Source organism: Podarcis melisellensis, assembly GCF_964234715.1.
Source record: "Podarcis melisellensis genome assembly, chromosome: 14".
Classification (NCBI taxonomy): Eukaryota; Metazoa; Chordata; class Lepidosauria; order Squamata; family Lacertidae; genus Podarcis; species Podarcis melisellensis.
In genome coordinates this window covers 2145455-2167191 of record NC_138546.1, presented here as the reverse complement: position 1 = coordinate 2167191, position 21737 = coordinate 2145455, and the positions used below count along the sequence as shown (strand labels likewise).

The following is a 21737-nucleotide window of genomic DNA, read 5'->3' as shown; positions in this document are numbered from 1 at the left end:
GTGCCTACAGCTCCTCCACAGAACATCCAAGCAGAAGCAGTGAACTCTACCACCATCCAATTCTTCTGGAACCCTCCTCCACAGCAATTCATCAACGGGATCAATCAGGGATACAAGGTTTGAAATTATTATTATTATTTTAAATTAAATTTATATTCAGCCCTTCATTCAAAGACCACGAGACAGTTTATTTTTTTTCATAAAATTATAGATTTATTAAATTGAATGCATTTTAAATTATTTATAAGTAAACTTTATTCATGTCTGGCATGCCAGTCATCACTTACTGTGATGTAGTTCTACAGATATAAGAAACTGGATTGTTATCATTTGTATTTCTGATTGATTGATTGATTGATTGTATTTCTGAATATGCTTGTTGCATATTTGTTGTCTCAAAAGGTATACCTTTGTGTGATTTTTGGCATCATGTTTACCAAGTACCATAGTGGAGACAAGTTCTCCTGTAGATTTCCAGAGTGTGATCCATCTGTCTGTCTGTCTAATAATACACACATACATATTTGGGAGAACTTTTAGAGAATTTCCAAGCATTAGTACTCTGTTCTTCAACCCCAAAGGCTTCAATTGCAGCTTATATACAGTTAATTAAACTGTACAGTTAATATCCACAGACATACACTATAAAAGACACAGTGAAAAGGGGAAAGGGGCAGGGAGGGAAGAGGAAAAAAGAAAACTCAGGCACCAGTTCTTAAAAGTAAATAGTAATTTTTACAGTGTCCAGCTGGAATGAAACAGTTCAGGGGCAAAAAGTACTTGTTGAAGCTGGTCCTTCTGCAGGGCTGAAGAAATGAAGTCTGCTTCCCATCTCTCCCCCTCAGATATCTAAAAACTATAACCACTTGTGATCCAGTGAATGTGATGGTGGATCAGTTTGACAGGCCTGGATTCAAGTACTTGACCTGGCATGTGTAACAGAGACTTGGTTGGATGAAGCAGATGGGCCTGTCCTTGCCGCTGCTTGTCCACCAGGTTTCTCTTACGCACAGCAACCCAGGTCATGTGGGCGGGGAGGGGGGGTTGCAGTGATTTTTAGGAAGTCATTAGTTTGCACCAGGCATCCTATTGGGAAGACCCAGTTTTCCGAGTGCATGTTCTGGAAGTTGGGCAATAGGGGCAGTACAGGATTCCTTTTGGTGTACCGACCTCCCCGCTGCACCAAGGATTCCCTGCCCAAGCTGCTTCAGGTTGTGGCGGATGTTCTCCTGGAGACACCTAGCTTGGTTGTCCTAGGGGATTTTAACATCCATGCCGACACGACCTTACAAGGGGCTACTCGGGACTTCGTGGAAAGCATGGCCTCCGTGGGGCTGTCCCTGAATAAGTCTGGCCCAACCCATAGCCGCGGACATGCCTTGGACCTGGTGTTTACCTCTATGGATGTTGGTGATCTGACACTAAGTAAAAGCGAAACGAAAGAAGTGCCATGGTCAGATCACTTCCTGGTGCAACTGGACTTCTCTGCGACCCATCCCCTCTGCAGGGAGGTGGGACCGATTCGGATGGTCCGCCCCCGCCACTTAATGGATCCAAATGGTTTCCAGAGAGTGGTAGGGGATGCTTTATCCCATGTTGATGGCCTTTCAGCCGATTCCCTGGTGGCCCTGTGGTTTTCCACGGATCTGAGGGCAATGAAACAATCGTTGAGACGGCTAGAGCGTCGGTGGCGGATAACTCATTCCGAATCTGACCGGACACAGGTTAGAGCTCAACGTCGAGCCTACCAAGTGGCGATAGCGACGGCGAAGAAGACTTTCTTCGCCGCCTCTATTGCATCTGCAGAAAACAGCAGCAGGAGACTTTTTCAGGTGGTTCACAATTTAGCGGAACCACCTGCGACATCGGGGCCCAGTACGGGCCACATGATCTCCTGCAATGATTTTGCAAAGTTTTTTGCAGATAAAATCGCTCAGATTCGGGAAGAAGTAGACTCCACCGTGGGAGCAGGGCCAGGGCAGGAGAGTGCTAGAGTCCTGTCTAGTCAAGTTGTGTGGGATCAATTCCAATCTGTTACTCCCGAGGATGTGGACAGGCTGCTTGGACGAGTGAAACCAACCACTTGTCTCCTTGATCCTTGCCCATCCTGGCTTATAAAAGCTAGCCGGGAAGGACTGGGCGATGGGCTTTGTGGGGTGGTGAATGCTTCCCTCCATGAGGGAGCCTTCCCAGACCCACTGAAAGAGGTGGTTATTAAACTACTTCTTAAAAAACCAACTTTAGATGTGGCCACGATGGCCAACTATCACTCAGTCTCAGATCTTCCATTCTTGGGCAAGGTGATTGAGTGAGTGGTTGCTGAACAACTCCAGGCAAGCCTGGAAGAAGCGGACCATTTGGATCCCTTCCAGTTGGGATTCAGGCCTCATCATGGGACTCAAACTGCCTTGGTCGCACTGGTTGATGATCTCCGGCGGGCTAGGGACAAAGGTGAGAGCTGTTTCCTAGTTCTGCTGGATCTCTCAGTGGCATTTGATACCATCGACCATAACATCCTTCTTGACCGTCTTGAGCGGCTGGGAGCTGGGGGCACTGTCATACAGTGGTTCCGCTCCTTCCTCCTGGGCCGTGTTCAGAAAGTGGTGGTGAGGGATGAGTGTTCAAACCCCTGGGCTCTCACTTGTAGGGTGCCTCAGGGTTCTGTCCTCTCCCCCATGCTTTTCAACATTTACATGCAGCCACATTTACATGCAGGAGGTTTGGGCTGGTTGTTCATCAGTATGCGGATGATACCCAACTCTACCTCTCTTTTAAATCAGAATCAGTGAAGGCGGTGGAGGTTCTGTGTGAGTGTCTGGAGGCGGTTGGAGGATGGATGGCGGCTAACAGATTGAGGTTGAATCCTGACAAGACAGAAGTACTGTTTTGGGGGGACAGGAGGCGGGCAGGTGTGAAGGATTCCCTGGACCTGAATGGGGTAACTGTGCCACTGAAGGACCAGGTGCGCAGCCTGGGAGTCATTTTGGACTCACAGCTGTCCATGGAGGCACAGGTCAAATCTGTATCCAGGGCAGCTGTTTACCAGCTCCATCTGGTATGTAGGCTGAGACCCTATCTGCCTGCAGACTGTCTCACCAGAGTGGTGCATGCTCTGGTTATCTCCCGCTTGGACTACTGCAATGCGCTCTATGACCCTGTCTGCAAAATCAGACCTACAACCGAGTCCGTGCCCTTCAGAAATGTGGTGCGTAGGACTCTCCCATGCCCATCAAGACTCTTCACTGATAGCTTTTAGGCAAGCTGTAAAAAGCTTCATTCCTTTTTATGCCAGCAGTCATTTGGCACTGTATGAGCTGCCACTGTTGAATGGATGGTTTGTTAGGGGTATGTTAACATTGTTTTTGTTTTATTCTACTTTGCCTTGGGGGAGTCTCAGGATAGAATGGTGGGATGAAAATAATTTGTAACAAATAAATGAGTGACCATCTTGGCAAGTCCTCACCATGATTCAAACATTTCTGCAATGGTGGAGAAATGGTGCAGATCTCACCCACCCCACTCACCACATATTCCTCTATGTGCGCTCCACGAAGCCTGTACAAATAGCCACCCCAAATTGCACAATATTCCTCCCTTTTCCCAGAAGGGAAAGATTGTGCCACATGCATGGAATGTTTCATCATGTACTATTTTAGCTGGCTGGTAGAGATAGAGGAGCAGTGACTGAAGCATCTGGGTTGGGCCATGAGCCTCCAGGATTGGTTCTCCATCCATAAAACGAAAATGAATATGGCTGACTATTAAAGTTGTGCTTCCACCATTCAGAGTTGTTTCAGGTGTGTGTAAGGGGCTTGAAAAATCTAGATACTCACTACTATAGTATCCAAATTCGTAGCTGCAACATTTATCCTCTAGATGCCAAGGGGTGTGCACCTGAGTAAAAGTCCTGAGAATTGAGACTGGTATGTTATTTCCATTGTGAGTTTTGATTTCTTTTTTTCTTTCCTAAACATGTGAATCCAGCATTTTCATCTGGCTGTTATCCAAACTTGTTTTTATACCCAATTTGCTTTTAAACTGCAGTTTCCTTTGGAAAAAAAGCATATGAAGTGATTCACAGGCTAATTCGCACTTGTCAAGAAGAAGTGATCTCTGTGCTTTCAACTGTCAACTTTCTCTTTCCTTTCCTTTTCTTTAGTTCCTTGAGACGTAAACAGCTGCACAGTTCATATTTCTCTTATAGCTTCTTTAACTGTAATATGGATAGTTTGGGGAGGGCATTTCCATCACATTTACTTGTACTGCATAATTTGTGTAATGATTTATACATTACCAGTAGTCAATTTTTTGAGTGTCTGCTTGCCAAGCTGGTTCCACCCATTGCATCTTTTATGTGGCAAATGCACTTGGCTTCGATTAATAGAACTGTGCGGTGCTAAATTCTTTGGAAATGAGGAAGAGTAAAAACACAGTCACTAACATTTGGACATTTCCATTTTCTTTCATAGCTAGGATTCAAAAAAGGAGAAGTGAGGCTCTGTGTTTGTCATTATGTAATGGTTTATTTTCATTTGACACTCACTTGAATCTCAGTGAGTCTTCTGAACATGATGTGACAGTTCCATGCACAGGGCTGGGGGGGAGAGGAGCAAAAGGAGGAACAACTTGCTTTCTCTTGTGCTGCTAAGTTCTGGTTGCCTAGAGCAGTGTTTCCCAACCTTGGGCCTCCAGATGTTTTTGGCCTACAACTCCCATCATCCCTAGCTAGCAAGACCAGTGGTCAGGGATGATGGGAATTGTAGTTCAAAAACAGCTGGAGGCCCAAGGTTGGGAAACACTGGCCTAGAGCTTGGGCACATCTGTGATTTTCATCAGCTTGCTGGTTAGGTGCAGCTGAGCATGGCATCCATGCTCTTCCACAAGCAGATACACAATGCTTGCAATTCATAACAGCTCCCTCCTCCTCCTCCTCCTCCTCCTCCTCCTCCTCCTCTTCAGAGTAAATTTGAATTTCCCCAATCCTGGGGAAGATTCTTGCATTTTCTTCGCTTAAGGTGGCAGAGAAATGAAGGGGGGAATCCAGAGTTTTGTTTATTTTAAAAGCAAGGGAAATGAGGTCCTTCTTAATGTTTCTCCACTTCCAGCTACTCACTGGAGACTGAAGAAGGGACCCATGTAAGATTGCTACTGTATGATTGTACTGATCATGGCTTGGAGGTTCATTTGTAGGGGCATCTTAAATAATCTTAAATCTTGCCATGAGAGGTCTTTGCATGTACGGGAGAAACATTGAGTTGGCAGGCTGATTTGTAAAACTGCAGTCTGAAGGGTGGGTTAAATTTTGGGCCCTACCCTTGTGTGGTCCTGCCCAAATTTTGTCCCAGTGTCAGAATACAGGATTGGGAACCATTTATTATTATTATTATTTCTGTGAAAATCTTTTTCCCTGGTCAACCTACATAAAAAACTACTGGCAGGGGGGAACTTCCTTCTGCGATTGCCAGTAGCCAGTGAAACAAATGTGTCCATGCATCAAGCAGTCCCCTTTAGGCTCTGTTAACTGCTCTTGGGGACAATTAGCACAAATTAACAGCAATTAACAGCACTGAGCAGTTGAATAGTGTTGTGCTATAAAAGGTGATCAGGGGAGCAAGGTCTAATAAGCCTTTCAGCGAGTTGGATCATGCTTGCTGTTTGACTTCCGTTCAAGTATCAAGGATCCTACCAAGTGTGCCAAGACACACTCTCAAAGAAATACGATTAAGACTCTCTGCTGGCTTTCTCTCTGGGCAGAGTCAGCCTGAGACAATTTGCTACCAAAGGTGAAGAATAAGGTGACTTCTTCTCCATTGTGCTTGCAGGAGCTGAGCAGACTGACTGCTGGATGTTGCACCAGCAGTGGCAATGGGACTCCACTGCACTAGGGGGCAGCAGCCTAGCTTGGGGAGTGCAGGGCTGGCTGCATGAAGCATCTAGAGCAGCATCCAACGTCTTGTCTCCCCTTGTTCAGTGCTCCACTGTTGCCTGTTTGATCAGGCAGTGATGCGATGCAATGGCAGTGGCATGGGTCACATAAGCAGTGCATGTACAATGCCTGCTGGAGTGTGTGCCTTGGCCTGGCTGACTCTGCTTGCTTACTCAAGGGCCTTTCGCTTTATGCTACCTTGAGGGTAAATATCCAGGCAAGACAGACAGCCCAAGGCAGTAGCAATCAAGCATCTCCACTCCCAAGGTGCCAACCCAGGAGGGGCTCAAGCAGAATGAGCACAGGGACTGGCAGCATCCTTCATCTGAGATGGCTAAATGGTAAGGACATCCCTGTCTCTGGGGTCACTTAGGAACAGGCCTGACAGTTCCTTCCTTGATGCCTTCCAGCCCCACATAATGCTGCAGTCGGTGTTTGGCTCAGGCTGCTCTTCCTGGCTCTTGAACAGGGGAGCACCACCCCCTCCCCTGTCCAGAGGGGCTTGTTTTAAGGTTCTGTGTTGTGTGTGGAGCATTTTTGCACAGGTGCTGGTAATGTGACAGGGTTATGACAGCATCCTGGCAGGGCTCTGAACCCAGACCTGGAGCAGTCTCTGTAAGTCAAATGGAAGAGAGGGAGCAGAGGCGGGAGGCTTAGGTCTACTGAGGGGAATAGTGGAAGATGAATTCAGTGTTCCTGAGCATGACACGCACCAAAACCCTGCCCCTTTTCAACCCTAGACCTTCAGTGTCTCCTAAGGTTGGTGGGCCTGGCCCTCATCTTCCTGGCATGATTGTGGCTCCTTGCAAGCTTCTTTTGAAACTGGTGCATTTTGGGCAAGTGATATGCCTCCCTTTTCCTAGCCCTTCTGTTCTCTAGCAACTGGCTGATTATTTTCTCATCCCTTTGATTATACATTCCTGGAAGCAGGAGGAGGTTCTCTGTCGGGGTTATGTAACTCCTTAAGTTTAGCTTAAAGCACTTGTGTTTGCCTCTTTTTTTAAGAATCAGATTTTAGCAGCACAGTTTTAAAATTCTCCGTTTATAGCTGGAAGTAATGCACAAGGCTTTCATCAAGCACAGCAACACGGTTAAATTCGTACATTCAGCCAATTGGCAACAATTGTGTTAATAGTAATGTTGTGCTCTTACAAGTGAACTAATGAGGTCCTGGCGGTCCCATGTATTGGACTGTGAGTGGGAACCATCCCTGCTGTGATTTCATGCTTTCTTAATCAATGTTCCCATTTCCAGCTCCTGGCTTGGCCAGTTGATGCGCCAGAAACTGTGACTGCCGTCACCATTACCCCGGACTTTCATGGAGTGCACAGTGGCTACATAACCAACCTGAAGAAATTTACTGCTTACTACACCTCAGTCCTCTGCTTCACCACCCCAGGGGATGGGCCACGGAGCTTGCCACAGCTGCTCAAGACTCATGAAGACAGTAAGTAAAGAGTGACCAATGTCAGTGAACAGCTTTTCCACATGATCCCTGGCTGGCTGATGAGCAAATAACCGTAACTTCCTAATTAGGTTGAAACCATTCATCAAACTTACTAAGCAATTCAAAGAACCACCGCAGGCTGAAAATGTGTATTTTCACTGGGAGCTGTTCCGTGCTGGAAGGGCTTTATAGCTATGGCACTGAATACCCTTCCAACATGGAACAGCTCCCAGTGAAAACACAGACTTATTTTAATTTCTGGGTAGATAATTTTATTTGTATAAATTAATAATAATACCGGAACATAATAACTAGTTATCTTCCTTAAATTTCCCCCGAAGAACAAACTATTATTCAATTCACGTTTGTTTGTTAATTAATTATTAAATCAGAGCCACTTCACACTTTGTGGGACAGAAGAGTTTGTGCATGTCCACTGTGTGTCTCCATGGTGAGAAACCATCAAGTTTGGAGATAGAAAACATGTGATTAACATGTACAAGGCTTCTGAGCATCTACAGTTCTATGATTCCGTGATAGCACGGTAACCTTGCAGCTTTTGCCAGAGGAAACCTCCTGAGAGAGTGGGATGCAGTCAACTCTTCTAGGGGTACATATTATTTTATATGTTTTGTTTTAGAGAAACTGGGGGATATATTGGCAGGTAGAACCATGCTGTCCACTGCCACCACACACAAGATTTGCAGTCACAGTGTGCATAATTTGCAGATACCACCTTGTGCAAACTCCAATGAATTCATGTTAATCCATCCACTTGGGAGTATAGTTCCCCACCTGTCAGTTCCCAAAGGAACACCTTGAGCAGCTTGCAATGTGTTTTTCAGACACAAAAAACAAGTAAAACAACAATAGAAACAGAAGCAAAGCATCGGTATATCCACTAGGAAGAAACAGAATTTAAAATTATGAAAGGAAGATCTGTAAAGTGAGGGTAAATAGAAAGTTTTATTTACCTTCTGCCGACAAGACATTCAGCTTGACTGAGGCTCTGTGGGGAGAGCGTTCCTGAGCCGGGGTACTATAACCAAAATGATTCTATGCCCTGTTTCCATCCATCATAAGACTTTGAAGGCCAGGATGTGGGAGGAAGAAGAGGGGGCCTCTGAGGAAGATTCATTGAGCAGTTTTATGTGGGCAAAAGGGACTCCCAAATCTGCAGGCCTGATGCTTTTGAAAATGCACCGCCACCAGAAGGAATGCCATTTCACCAAATGTGCACCAGCTCTTGACTGTCTCCATCTTGCTAGGATTATGCTTTGCTTAATGGAGGCTGTGCAAGACCAGTTGCTCTTGGTTCTCATTCCATCCAACAGAGCTTGGGCTGAAGAAGCTCCCTCTAAATTGTGCCCAATCATGCTTATAAAAGTATGATTGCTGGCTGGGCCACAGGTAATATTTTATTGCTCCCAAGTCATCCTTCTATGTGCATGCATGCTTTTGTCTCGATCTCTTATGATATACACCACCACAAGGGAAAGTATTGCCAGAGCAAGATAAAGACACTAAGGCTGGGTTTCTAGAACACACTAGAAGTTGAGGGAAAGCAAGATCAGGACCATGGACAAAGACCAAGGTGTTGGCTCAGGACCAAGGTTAGCAGACAGAAAATTCTAGTTGCCTCAACTGTGTCTTAGAGCAGTGGGCAGATTTTTAGAGTCTCTGCTCAGGTAGCTGGGATGGAAAACCTACATGATGAGTTCTGCGTCTGGACACAGTCAATGGTCTGGGGTTTTTTTTTGCTAACTCTAAGCAGATGGGTTTCAAGCTGCAGGGGCATTTTGAGCAAAAGTTCCTCGGGTTTTTCCTGAACTTACAGGGAGTCTATGGTCCAGTCATCAGAGTCTGATGGCAGAAGTGTCTCCTTGGAGCTCAGGACATGAGATGTGGGTTTCAGTACCAGTAGATTCAAATGGGAAGGACCAGGGAATGGATCTGTCTCCTTTGCCTCACAGCTACTGTTGTAGGAGGATTTGGAACCTGAGGCTCCCTATAGCTATGGCAATTTTGTATGTACTTGGCTGTCCCAGTTCAACACAGCTGGCCCTGAGATACTCAGCACCAGATTCAAAATTTAATCGTGAGGCAGCACAGTTCTGTTCCCAACAAAGCTCCATTCAGAACATCTTGGCAACTTACAAATCTTATTTAAAAATAAACAAGGGGAAAAGGCATGCATAGCATGTCAAATTTGCAATGATGTGTATTAGAATTATTATTATTATTATTTTGTCATTTTCCCTGGCCTAATTTATCAAAGCCTGCAGAGAGAAGAAACATTTTCTTTGGTGTTCAGCACAAGTACTCTTCACTTCAATTCCCCGCTTCCCATCTGAAATCTCACTCCTGCTGCTGTAGAGACAAACCCAGACAATGCAGGAGATACGAACAGCTTCTTGATGTGGTTATTTCCTTTCCCAATGCCTCGAGAATAACCATCTGTTCGCCACTCTTCCTACAAAGACGAATCATATAGACAGCTTCAGTGCTAAAGAAGTCTGATTCCAAATGCTGACAAATTGGCCATGGGAGAGACTTGTTGGGAAAGATACTTCTATGTTCAAAGAACAGATTTTCTGCCATCAGAACTTTTGCAGGCTAGCAGATTGCAGGCTAACCACTGGATATCTGCAAAGCTGCTTAACTACAAATGTGTTTACTTAAATTCGGAATTGCAAAGCAGAAGACAGAACTGTTGCTTGAATTACTTCAGAAATAATCTGATTTTTAAGGCTTCAACTGATCTGGTGGTTGCTAAGTGTGTACATCTAACATGGCTCTAGACCAGTTGTTCTGTCTCCCCCTCTTCTTCTTTTGCCTGCTCCTTACCTCCTTTCCTACCATGGCACATAGGAAAGGACCATAGTTCTGCAGGAGATTTCATAGTTCACATGTAGAAACTCCCCGGTTTTGTCCTTGGCAATTAGAATTAAAATTAGAATTAGAACTGGGAAATATTTCTGCTTGTGATTTTGGCAAGAAAGGGGACTTTAGTTGAAGGACACAACACTTGCTTCGCATAATGGAGATCACAGGTCCAGTTACTAAGCTATTAAAAAAACAAACCTGCTGGCTAGTGATATGAATGGCTTTTATGTGAGCTCCTGGAGACCCATGACCAATCTGAACAGAGAATAGTAGGCTAGATGGACATATGGGCAGTTTCTTGTGTTCTTGCAAGAACGGAATATAAGAACACAAGGAAGGCCTTTTGGACCAGGCCAATGGCCCATCTGGTCCAGCATCTTGTTCACAAAGTGGCCAACCAGATGCCCATAGGAAACTGGCATCTTTTATCTGTCTCAAATTTTCCAGCCTTCAGCTTCATTGGATGTCCACAAGTTCTAGTGTTATGAGAGAGGGAGAAAAGCCTTTTTTCTTTTCATGTTCCCTCTGCCATGCATAATTGTTATGCACTTTCATCATTTCACTGCTGCCAGTCAGACAAGTAGATAGGACTGGGCTAGATGCACACTCTTCACTGCTTTGTTTCTCCACTCTTTCTCACTTACACGCACAAATACACACACCCAGGATCATTCTAAGCCACTTATTCTGCCTACCTGTAGTTCTCTGTGCTTGACTGCTTCTTCCTTCAAGGTAGACTATGGTGCATTAAAGCTCCTGAGTTCATCATCCTGTCCATTTTGGATAGGAAAGGCTTTGTAGCTCACAGTCAGCTCCACACAGCGGTGAAAGGGAAGCTCTTCTTGTCACTCACTGCAGGAGAATCTGGGCTATGTTTGCTTCCAGAAGAAGAAGAAGAGAATAGCAATTTCCACCTAGCAGTTGCAGGGGACCCAGCTGAGTCCTTTGCGGTAGAGCAACAGGAAGCGAAAAAAGCACCAGTGCTCAGGCCACTGATAGAAAAGTACTGGATATTGGCATGACTGAGATGCCTGTAAATCTCCTTCTGCTATGAAGTGAAAAGTGTAAATATTAACACTGTAATTTTTGTCATGTTGCTAGAGTGTATGAATGGGGGGCAGAGTTTTCTCTATGCATTTGGGGAAAATCCTCCAGTGCTTCTCCTCCCAAAGCAAATACCAGTTTCAGAAGTGTGATTTCCCTAAAGACTATATTATTTGGTTGGTAGTATATAATGCTTCTGTGTTTGCTCTACCATGCAATGGATCAGACAAAAATAATCATGCCAAATGGAGTCTAATGTATGGGTGAATCACTTATTCTTTGATATATATCTCAGCTCAATTATGTCTTCATTTTTGTAATGACCAGTGGTTTTTCGCAAATAAATTTGACTGACTTGACTTCTTCATCTGGATTTGATGATAATAAGAAACAGAGTTGGATGCCACCCATATATTAATGACACCTCACTCCAGATCTCTGGATACCCTCACTTAGAAGTTGCATGGATATGTTGAGTAGCAGAAAGACAGAATATAGCTCTCTGGGAACCAATGGCATAAACATCAGGAACCCCAGCAGTAGTCATTCAGCACCATGTCCAAGACTTGGCTGTCAACACAGGGATGCAACAACCATAAGTTGGTGTCCCCACTTTCCATCCCAGACAGTTATTCAGGAGAATACTGTGGATAATGGTACTGAAAACCACTGAGATGTCCAGGAGAATCAGCATGGTCTCACTCCCTCTGTTTTTCTCCAAGATAGAGAGAAACCTCATATGTTCCTGAAGAGGAGTCAATCAACAGATAAGCTCCCCTGCTGGTAGCAGTTACAGGCAACAAGGCACAGCATGAATAAAATTCCCTAGTTGTTGAGACCAGCAAGCCAGCCTGATGTAGAAGTTTTCTTAGGACCAAATGAGTGTGTTCTGAGCCACTCTGACTTATTGATGCAAAAGTCTGCCTGAATTTGACACTCCTATGGCCAGAGTTGGGTCATAGTGCATCCATTAATAGAGAATCCTAGATTTGTCTTGGACCAGAAGCTCTCTTTGTGCAACACTTTGATTACTGGAGGCTGAAGAATGAAGTTTCAACAGTGTCCCCTGAATTGTAGGTGTAGAATTGGAAATTGGCTAGCACTAGCCTCTTAGCTATCTTTCTTCTCCATAGCTGGAGAGGAATCAGAGCCTGTGCAAAAGTGAAGAGGAAACAGAATATGAATTGCCAACTGATGTCAGCAGAGCAGGAAGACGGCCCAGTCTGGCAGGGATCCAAGTATTAGAAGCATAGTGAATGCAAAGTGAGCAGAAGCCTCTCTCTTCTCAATAAATCTGTGGAAGTGAGGAGAGCTAGCAGTCTCACAAATCAGTCTCTGTGCCTTCATTGAAGATCAAGATTGAACTAAGACAGCACATTTTTTTGGATGCTAGTTCTATTTTACACTGTTTTCATTGCCCACCAGAGAATACTGTTTTAAGTGCTGTTGAGCTTAAGCTGTAAAGCTTCCTTTAGAAATTCCGCCCAGTTACACGCATGTGCTGAAGATCCTTGCCCTGTGAGTGGTATTTTGAAAGTGCTTTTTGGGAATGGGCTTTTCTAAGCAGTGGGTGGATATCCTTGACCTCCATGTGCCCTTCACTATTGCAAAGTCCCTGCTCAAATGTTATGTGACACTGCAGACATTTATTCAGCACCTGCAAAAGACATGGGGGAAAGGTGGTTGGCTTTCTTTATTTTATTATTTTAAAGACTTTGTTATAAAGGTGAAATAACAATCCAGTAAGAAATGACATGAAATTTATTTTCTTACAAAACAACAAAACCCACCCTGTCCAAAGGCATGGGATTGAATTACATCAGAGCTTGTTACATTCACACTTATGTCCCTCAAGTTATCGTATTCCAGTTGTGTGACAGTTCCAGTTGTGTGCAAAGCACAGCAACCAAAGAAAGTCTGTAATGTGGATGAGGTCCTACACCCTCTTCTTTTGTACTGTACATAATAAAAGTATGCCAATCCATGAAAAATTTGGTCTTTTCATTTTGTTCCCCTTTCTGTTTTTAGCTTAGTAGTCAGGTTTTTTCTATCCATGTTAATTGCCAGACTTTAGACCATGTGGTCAATGCACAGCCTCTAAAAATTCCAATATCTAGCTATTACTGCCTTGGCTGCTAATAAAAGCTGGCCAATAAGATGCTTAAAATGCAGATTCATATTGACCACTAGGTAATGATTAAGTAAAGGCGACTATGCCCTTTGATTATATTTTGTGCAGTTATGCCTCTAATTTCTTTCAACAGTTCCTCTCAGAATGTGGCCACCTTTTCACAGGTCTGCCACACGTGGCGATGTGAGCCCAACACCACACACACACACCCTCCAACAAGATGGTTTGTTTCCACAAGGGGCAACAGCACATGAGGCTGCTTTTCAGGATTCAGCCTGATCTGATTATATTCAATGAAGAGAAGAGACTTTGAATCAGTGTGGCTAAATCTCTTCCTGCCACTCTCCTTAGCTCTGTGAAAAGAGGATGGGGTAAAATCTTTCATGCAGATGATAATTAGAATGGTCCTTAGCACATTGATTGCTCTGACAGCACTCTCTGCAGGTAGTAGTCCTGGCCTAGGTGCCTGTTTTCTCTCTTTGGCTAAATCAGATCTGAAGTGAACAGAGCCTCTCCTGTTATAACAGATTTCTTTTTCTGATTGCCAGAGCCAGGAGCTGTGGGGCACCTGAGTTTCACCGAGATTCTGGACACTTCGCTCAAGGTCAGCTGGCAAGAACCTGTAGAGAAAAATGGCATCATTACAGGCAAGTATCAGCAAGCAGCCACTTACGAAAAGATGGGGAGGGGAATAGGAGAAAAAGAAAGAAACTCATTGCACTACAGTGATCAATATGGCCAGCTTTTATCGAGAGCTTCTGGCGGAGAATTCAAGCTTGCCGCTACTCCTATTTAAAGCTTGAAGAGTCAGCAAAGGTGTGTATTGAGAGGTCATTGGGCAGTTACAACCAGCTCACAAGGCAAAAGTCTATAAGGGTTTTAAAAATCATATTGTTAGGAAAGCATTATACAACGTTTGGATGCGGTATAAAGATTTATTGGAAAGCAAAACCCCCAGGTGGTTGTCACCAATGGAAGCTAAGGAGGTGAAAAAACTTAACATGGAGTCTAAATGGCCAAAATATTGTGAAATTTTAGAATATGATGGTGAAAACGTTAAACTACAGAGTTATGAGAAATTAAAGTCCAAAGTACGAGATTGGTTGCATTATCATCAGATGAATGAGACATTTAAACAGGACAGGAAAATAGGATTTCAGAAGGAGAGGTCAAAGTTAGAAACAGAATTGTTAGAACCCAATACTAAGAATTTGTCAAGAATGTATAACTTGCTGTTGAAATGGAATACACAGGATGAAACGGTGAAATCAGCTATGATTAAATGGGCACAAGATATCGGTCATGACATTATGTTTGCGGACTGGGAACAGTTATGGACCACTGGTGTTAAATTTACGGCATGTAATGCCTTAAAAGAAAACATAATGAAAATGATCTACAGGTGGTACATGACCCCAGTCAAGCTCGCAAAAATTTATCATTTGCCCAATAACAAATGTTGGAAATGCAATGAGACTGAAGGTACCTTTTACCACCTTTGGTGGACCTGCCCGAGGATTAAAGCCTTTTGGGAAATGATCTATAATGAAATTAAGAAAGTCCTTAAGTGGACCTTTCCTAAGAAACCTGAGGCTTTTCTCCTGGGCATGGTGGGCCAATTGGTGTTGAAGAAGGATAGGACTTTTTTTATGTATGCCACCACAGCAGCAAGAATCCTTTTGGCAAAGTATTGGAAGACGCAAGAACTACCTACTCTGGAAGAATGGCAGACAAAGGTGATCGACTTTATGGGACTGGCAGAGATGACCGGCAGAATCCGTGACCAGAGGAAAGAGACAGTGGAAGAGGATTGGAAGAAATTTAAAATATATCTCAAAAACTGTTGTAAAGTTGAGGAGTGTTAAGATGTCAAGGAATAAGAAATAGAGAATTACAGCTGTAACTAATAAGTTAAAGAAAATTTAATGAAAGGGAATTAAATAGTTAATTGACTGGAGGAGTTGCTAAAGAAATGTAAAACAAGGATGCAGCGAAAGGGAGGTATGGGGAAGTCAGGGGAAAGAAGGTGCATGAAAATAAGATTATGAATTTATACATGTTTAAGTGTTTGTATGTTTTTGTTTTGTGTTTTGTTTGTTTTTTATTACATGTTTGGAAAATGAATAAAAAATTATTAAAAAAAAAAATACAACCAGCTCACAGTCATGGCCTCTAGAAAAGTTCTCTGTGGGGCAATTTAGCTCCCCACATCTATTTGAGACAGTGTGGATATTGGACAAAAAGCTTTATAGAGTTTAAATAACCTTCTGTGCTGCGCGTATTTCTCATATGCATGTGATTTAATTGGGTCTATGTGTATGCCTTGGACCCCACTACCTGAACGATCGTCTATCCCATATGGACCTGCCTGGCTGTTAAGATTCTTGAATGAGCACCTTCTCCCAGTCCTAGCAACATCAGAGGCCCACTTGGTGGTGGCACATAAGAGGCAGGGCCTTTTTCTGTGGCTACCCTCATACTGTGGAATTCTCTCCCAAGAGAGGCCAGACTTGTGCCCTCCTTGTTATCCTTCCTCTGGCAGGCTAAGACCTTCCTGTTCAGACAGGCCTTTGAAAACTAAGATGAAGACGATGCTGATCACAGGGCTGCCAGGCCAGGCCAAAATGTATTTTAATGTTGTTGTTTTTAAAAATGTGTTTTGGTGTTTTTTGACTTGGATACTTCCTTCTATGGAAGTTATATGGTCACAAAAAACAATAAAATCTGCTTGCCTGCCTGCCTTCCTGCTTGAAAGTGATCCCAACAATTGCTGGAAGCTTTCAACCCAAAATGTGGCAACTGGGCAATGAAATCATACCCATGTGCTGAACTCATGCACCAACCAACTTATGGTATGACCTCCTCTCAGAGGTTATGCCCTAACTTTATTGAGAATTTGATGACAATTAAAGACCCATCTCTTTGCCCAAACTTTTCAGAGGGGTGAGGTGAAATGCTGATTGGTGGATTGCTTTATTCATTCCCCCCCTGCCATGTAGATTTATTAAATGTTGCATTTTTGGGTTTTTTTAGACTGTTAAATGTGGCTATTTGTGGTTTTTAGTGTCAAACGTATAAGTAACAAACCAATAATGATTCCATCGTGGATTCTGTGCCATGTCATTGTGGATGTGTTATGAAACATTTCCTTCTAGAGAAAATCAGGGCTAGTCCATGTGGTTGCTAGAAAACAAAAAAGCAGAGAACAAGATGAAACAAGATGGCCCTAGCCAACGGGGATGCAAGCAGGTCCTATGGAAGCTTTGAAGCTGGCTTAGTAAGGTGACAGTTCGTTCTATACCTGAATCAAATTATTTTAGGAAAGGGGGAGGAAAGTGAAGATCCCTTTTATTTATGAGGAAATGTAGGCCTAGAGACATGTCAGGCAAGGTTTATAAGGAAGAAAAAGTTCCCCTGTTACGGTGAACATTGCATTTAAGGCAGGGAGATGGGAGGTGGCGAAATCATTCATTTCCCTTGAATGGTTCAGTGGCTTATCCAATGCTGCTTAGAAACCTAAGAGTGCTTAGGAGGCTCCCACTTCATCACTTCGGTGCATGGATGTCATTTGCTGTGACTTGGTTTTTAATTCTAGTGTGCGGAATGAGAGGAAAGCGCAGAGGGCATTAGGAGGGAGCAAGCCAGCTTTGGTAAATTGCCCGTTGCTCTCATTGTAAATTTCAGTATCTTCCTCTCTCCCTCAGCAAACTCTGATTTATGAGGGCCTGGATGCAGACGGACAGTTTGTGATTGGATGTACTGCTCTCTCATACAGAATTTACTCCAGATCAACAGAAAATTATTTCTGAAACTCTTCTGGTCATTAGTTTCAGTTAGGCTGCAGCTTATGGAGAAGGGGCTAATGCCAGAGAACAAGGAATGCTTCTTCTCCTGCCTGAAACTGGAGTCAGATAAAACCCAATTGCCTCTGCCTCTTCAGTTCTTCTAGGCTGCTACTTATCTTGCACAGTTTCTGCCTTTTAAAAGTTAGAAAAAGTCCAAAGGAAGAAGAGGCAGATGGAAGGAACTTCCTTCCATCTGCCTCTCCCTTTGGACTTCATAGTTTCTTCTGCAAGTTCAGTTCCTTCCTAGCAAGGTTGGGCTCCATGTGCTTTGTTTTTATCTGGTTTGGCTGGGCTCCTTTTCAGAAGTAGAACATTTGGTGTGTTGCTGGTGGGGTTTTCTGCCTGCTCAGGGCCAGTTCACACAACCATTGTGGCAGGGTGACAGGATAAAGCTTTGGCGCTTCAACTACTGCAGAGCTCATCAGATGGGCAAGCGATGCCTTTGAAGATAACTTTTGTAAGGATAAGAGTGCAAAACAAAATATCTTGCCCTCACATAGATTTTTGTGGTCACGTGGCAGTAGAGGTTCATGGAAAAATTGAGTGTGCCATACGAAATCCAGCAATTATGTGATGCAAAACAGATAAGACATCCTTTTATTCCGTAGATTTGCATTGGTAAACATGCAACAATCTTTTTGACCTTCCTGAAAGACACTTTTACTATTAGAAATCACTTGAGTTATTCCTTTATATATTTTATGTCTCTACCTCTGAGACTGTTTTCAGATAAAAGATAGTAGATGATGGTGTATCACGTCAAAATCATCATTATTTATCCTTGAAAATACTATCCCATCCAAGTTTGTCATTCAGCAAGCCTGGAAGGGCCAATGTGGCTGTTTCATGACCAAGCTAGTTGCTGGAGAGCTGTCCTCTCTTACGTTTTCAGATAAAAGATAGTAGATGATGGTGTATCACGTCAAAATCATCATTATTTATCCTTGAAAATACTATCCCATCCAAGTTTGTCATTCAGCAAGCCTGGAAGGGCCAATGTGGCTGTTTCATGACCAAGCTAGTTGCTGGAGAGCTGTCCTCTCTTACGTTTTCAGATAAAAGATAGTAGATGATGGTGTATCACGTCAAAATCATCATTATTTATCCTTGAAAATACTATCCCATCCAAGTTTGTCATTCAGCAAGCCTGGAAGGGCCAATGTGGCTGTTTCATGACCAAGCTAGTTGCTGGAGAGCTGTCCTCTCTTACGCTAGTGAGCTTGAATCACATCCTATTCACATCCCTTCAGGAGTGTCCTGTACCTTCCTGCCCTGATCCTAATCACCAGGGAAGTTGCAATCAAGCAAACTTTTCCAACCAGCTCTCTCTCGGCTGTCACAAGAAAGGTTCACAAATGTGCTCCAGAGTTAATAAAGTTGTCACCAGGGGTTCAGAGGAGGGAGAGAGGAGAACAAGCAAAATCAGAAGCAAAATTGAGAAAATTGGGTTACAGACAGTCTGGAAAGTTCACCGAAGGCAGGCATAAATGAAAGAGCAAAGGAGTGAATGGCTTAACAAGCAAGTCTACAATAGAAAAGTGAGGTTGGAGGGTCAGGTGCTGCACAGATAAGGACAATGGCTTTGCTGTACAAGGTTGGAAAAGGCAAGATAATGATCCACCCTGCTTAAAAAAGTGTATGCAAGGGCAGCTATGGAGATCTTTCGACTTCCGAAGCGCGTTCAAAAACAGAAGCAATTACTTCTGGGTTTTCGGCGTTCAGGTTCCAAATCATTTGTCAATGGAGATGTTCAAGAACCGAGGTTCCACTGTAAAGGTCTGGGCTTTAAAGCTCAGTATCTGAGCATCTGGGATTTTTTTCATCCCAGTGCTTTCCCTAAGAAAATCCATGTTTTACTGCTGAATTGGAGCAAATGGCAATCCACAGAAAAACTGATAGTCTTTTGCTCAGTAAAACACAGGTTTCTGGGGAAAGCACTGAGATCAAAAAACAAAACAAAACAAGCACTCGGACACGGAGCTTTAAGCATAGACTTGTGCCAAGAAACATGGCACAAAAGGAAGTGTTTGTAAGCCCCCTCCTGCCAGCAACTGAAGATGCCACCATAAGCCGGGGACAGAGAGGGAAGGGGTGTGTGTCCCTGACATTTGTTTATACAGTACCTGTAGTATACTTATAATCTGGTTATGCGCTGCAGGAAATAACCCTCAAATCTGGATGTTGGGGACAAGCACATGTGAACCTGTTGGTTATGCATGTGGGAATAGCTACTTGTGGGAGGAGCAGAGAAATAAAATGATCCAGAAATAAAATTTCCTGATGCTTGAGGCGGATGTTGAAGAAGCAAGAACTGAGCTGCCACTGAGTCGCCCTTGGGTTACAAACACAGCTGAGGGCTCTGTCGGCATGTCACTCTCTGAAGCCCCATGGGCAGCAGAATGGGCAGGTGAAGCTCCTTCAGCCCAGGGGGGCAGGACCCTTTGCTTTGCTGCAGTTGACACCAGCTTAATGAGCAAACATTGCTACATAGAAAAGTGCTTTTCTGTTTAAGGAGAGTATCAACACACTGGAGGCTCCTTGGCCAAGTCACTGAGCTGTTCTTTGAACAGATTTTTAAGACTGCACAGGGAACAGGCGTGGAAGACGCCTCTGATAACAGCTGCTTGATTTCTTTGTCCTTTTTTTCTTTCCCCTTTCCAGGCTACCAAATCTCCTGGGAGGTGTACAGCAGGAATGAATCGCGTCTTGCTCGCACTCTTGCTAACACAACCCTTGAGTACAAAATTACAGGCTTGTCATCTCTCACCACTTACACGATAGAGGTAGCGGCAGAGACGTCAAAGGGGACCGGCATGGTCACTTCATCAACCATTTCGTCTGGTGTTCCTCCAGGTTGGTAAAAAGAGAAATCGGAACAGCCCCAGAAATATTGGTGTGTGATGGGTATAATTAACTCTTCTTCTATTTTTTTTTAATGCCAAAGGATCACAAGGGCTACTTACAGAAATAAAGTGAAAAATGGAAATGCAGGAGATATATTTACACTGGTATATCTTTCATATTTGCAATGGTCTGGTGCATGGTTGTCATATAACATGATTCAGGAAAGATTTGGGTGAGAGGTTATACTGGGGCCTTTTCAAGGCTAATGGTGAAATGAGTAGTTAAAGGAATCGAGTCCCTGCATTAATGTAGTGCCCTTAACTCTGTGCCATTGCATCTACACCTTCATGAATGCCTTGCAGAGGCTTAGAATCTGGACTCCAGCAAGCTGCTGGGGCTGAGGAGAAGGAAATAGTCTGAGCTGACCTACTCCTCCCCTCTCCTACTTTTCAGGGATGGTAGCCCATGTGGGGAGTTGAGTGGCAGGTGAGATGAGGAGGCACTCAAACCACTTTTAGTGCCTTGCTATCCACATACAGTGACCAGAATCGCATCATTATGCATTTATCATGATTATTTTGTTTCACTGGCAATCCCATTTCTACCAAGGAGTCACTTGCTTTGAGGTATTATCCAAGCTTTGAATGCACATAGAGCTCTATAAGATATAAATATTCTTCTGATACTCATAGCAGAGAATGGTTCATCTTCAAAACTTCCAGACAATGTCCTGGTTCAGAGTCAATAGACCTGTTACTATCAATTCTTGGAGAGTGACAATGGGGAAAGGAATTTCGCCTTCATGTCCTCTTTGTTGTTTCTTTGGAGGCCAGAGAGAGAAACAGGATGTTGGACCAGGTGGGCTCTTTTGCGATCCAGTAGATCACTTCTGATGTTCAGATCTGCCACTGGAAAATAATAGCCAGATGGGTGGGGTATAAATAATAAAATTACTACTACTACTACTATAATTGCAGCTGTTCAAGCTGTTGAAATGTTGAGCTGTGTATTTATCCCCTGACTCTGTGTTCTTTTTCTCCCTCTCTTTCTGTTTGGTGTGTTGCCATATATAGAGCTTCCTGGTGCACCATCCAATTTGGTCATTTCCAACATCAGCCCCCGCTCTGCCACCCTTCAGTTCCGGCCTGGGTACGATGGGAAAACATCCATCTCCAAATGGATAGTGGAAGGCCAGGTATGCCAAATATTTGTGGATGAGGTTTAAGATGAGGTTTAATTCTGATGAACTAAAAATATGATCACATTTGATTTTAAGCTGCTAGAGTATGACCACGAGAGTCTCCTAAAAACAATTTGAAAAGGTTCAATATCGAAGTTGGTGATTCACCTCATAAAGATGTTGTTGTTGTTTTGTTGCAGCATCAGATTCACAAGAGCGATATCTCGTAGGCTCTTGGCTGTGCGTTCCTGAGTGAGGGCTTAGAGCAAATGTACCAAATAAGTATACAGTGGTACCTTGGTTCTCAGACCCCTTGGTACTCAAACAACTGGAACTCAAACACTGCAAACCCAGAAGTAAGTGTTCCAGTTTGCGGACATTTTTTGGAAGCTAAAAGTGCTCTGTTTTGAGTATTAAGCTTCCGTACTGAGTGC

General features: G+C 43.7%; 1 protein-coding gene and 1 long non-coding RNA gene across 7 annotated transcripts in view; one reads left to right on the top strand and one right to left on the bottom strand.

The window, feature by feature from the left end:
- Positions 1-21737, top strand: part of SDK1 (sidekick cell adhesion molecule 1) — a 597718-nt gene that overhangs the window by 437751 nt on the left and 138230 nt on the right. For all 6 annotated transcript variants that reach the window (XM_081889040.1, XM_081889039.1, XM_081889043.1 and 3 more), the window contains exons 19-23: positions 2-117; positions 7181-7373; positions 13983-14081; positions 19941-20132; positions 21197-21318. In XM_081889040.1, coding sequence (XP_081745166.1) covers positions 2-117; positions 7181-7373; positions 13983-14081; positions 19941-20132; positions 21197-21318 — 722 coding nt within the window. The remainder of the gene's footprint in view (position 1; positions 118-7180; positions 7374-13982; positions 14082-19940; positions 20133-21196; positions 21319-21737) is intronic.
- LOC309357302 lies at positions 13053-16618 on the bottom strand. Its single transcript, XR_014163066.1, has 2 exons — positions 16522-16618; positions 13053-14054 (listed from the first exon to the last, which is right to left on the bottom strand). It is a non-coding gene; the product is annotated as an uncharacterized lncRNA (long non-coding RNA).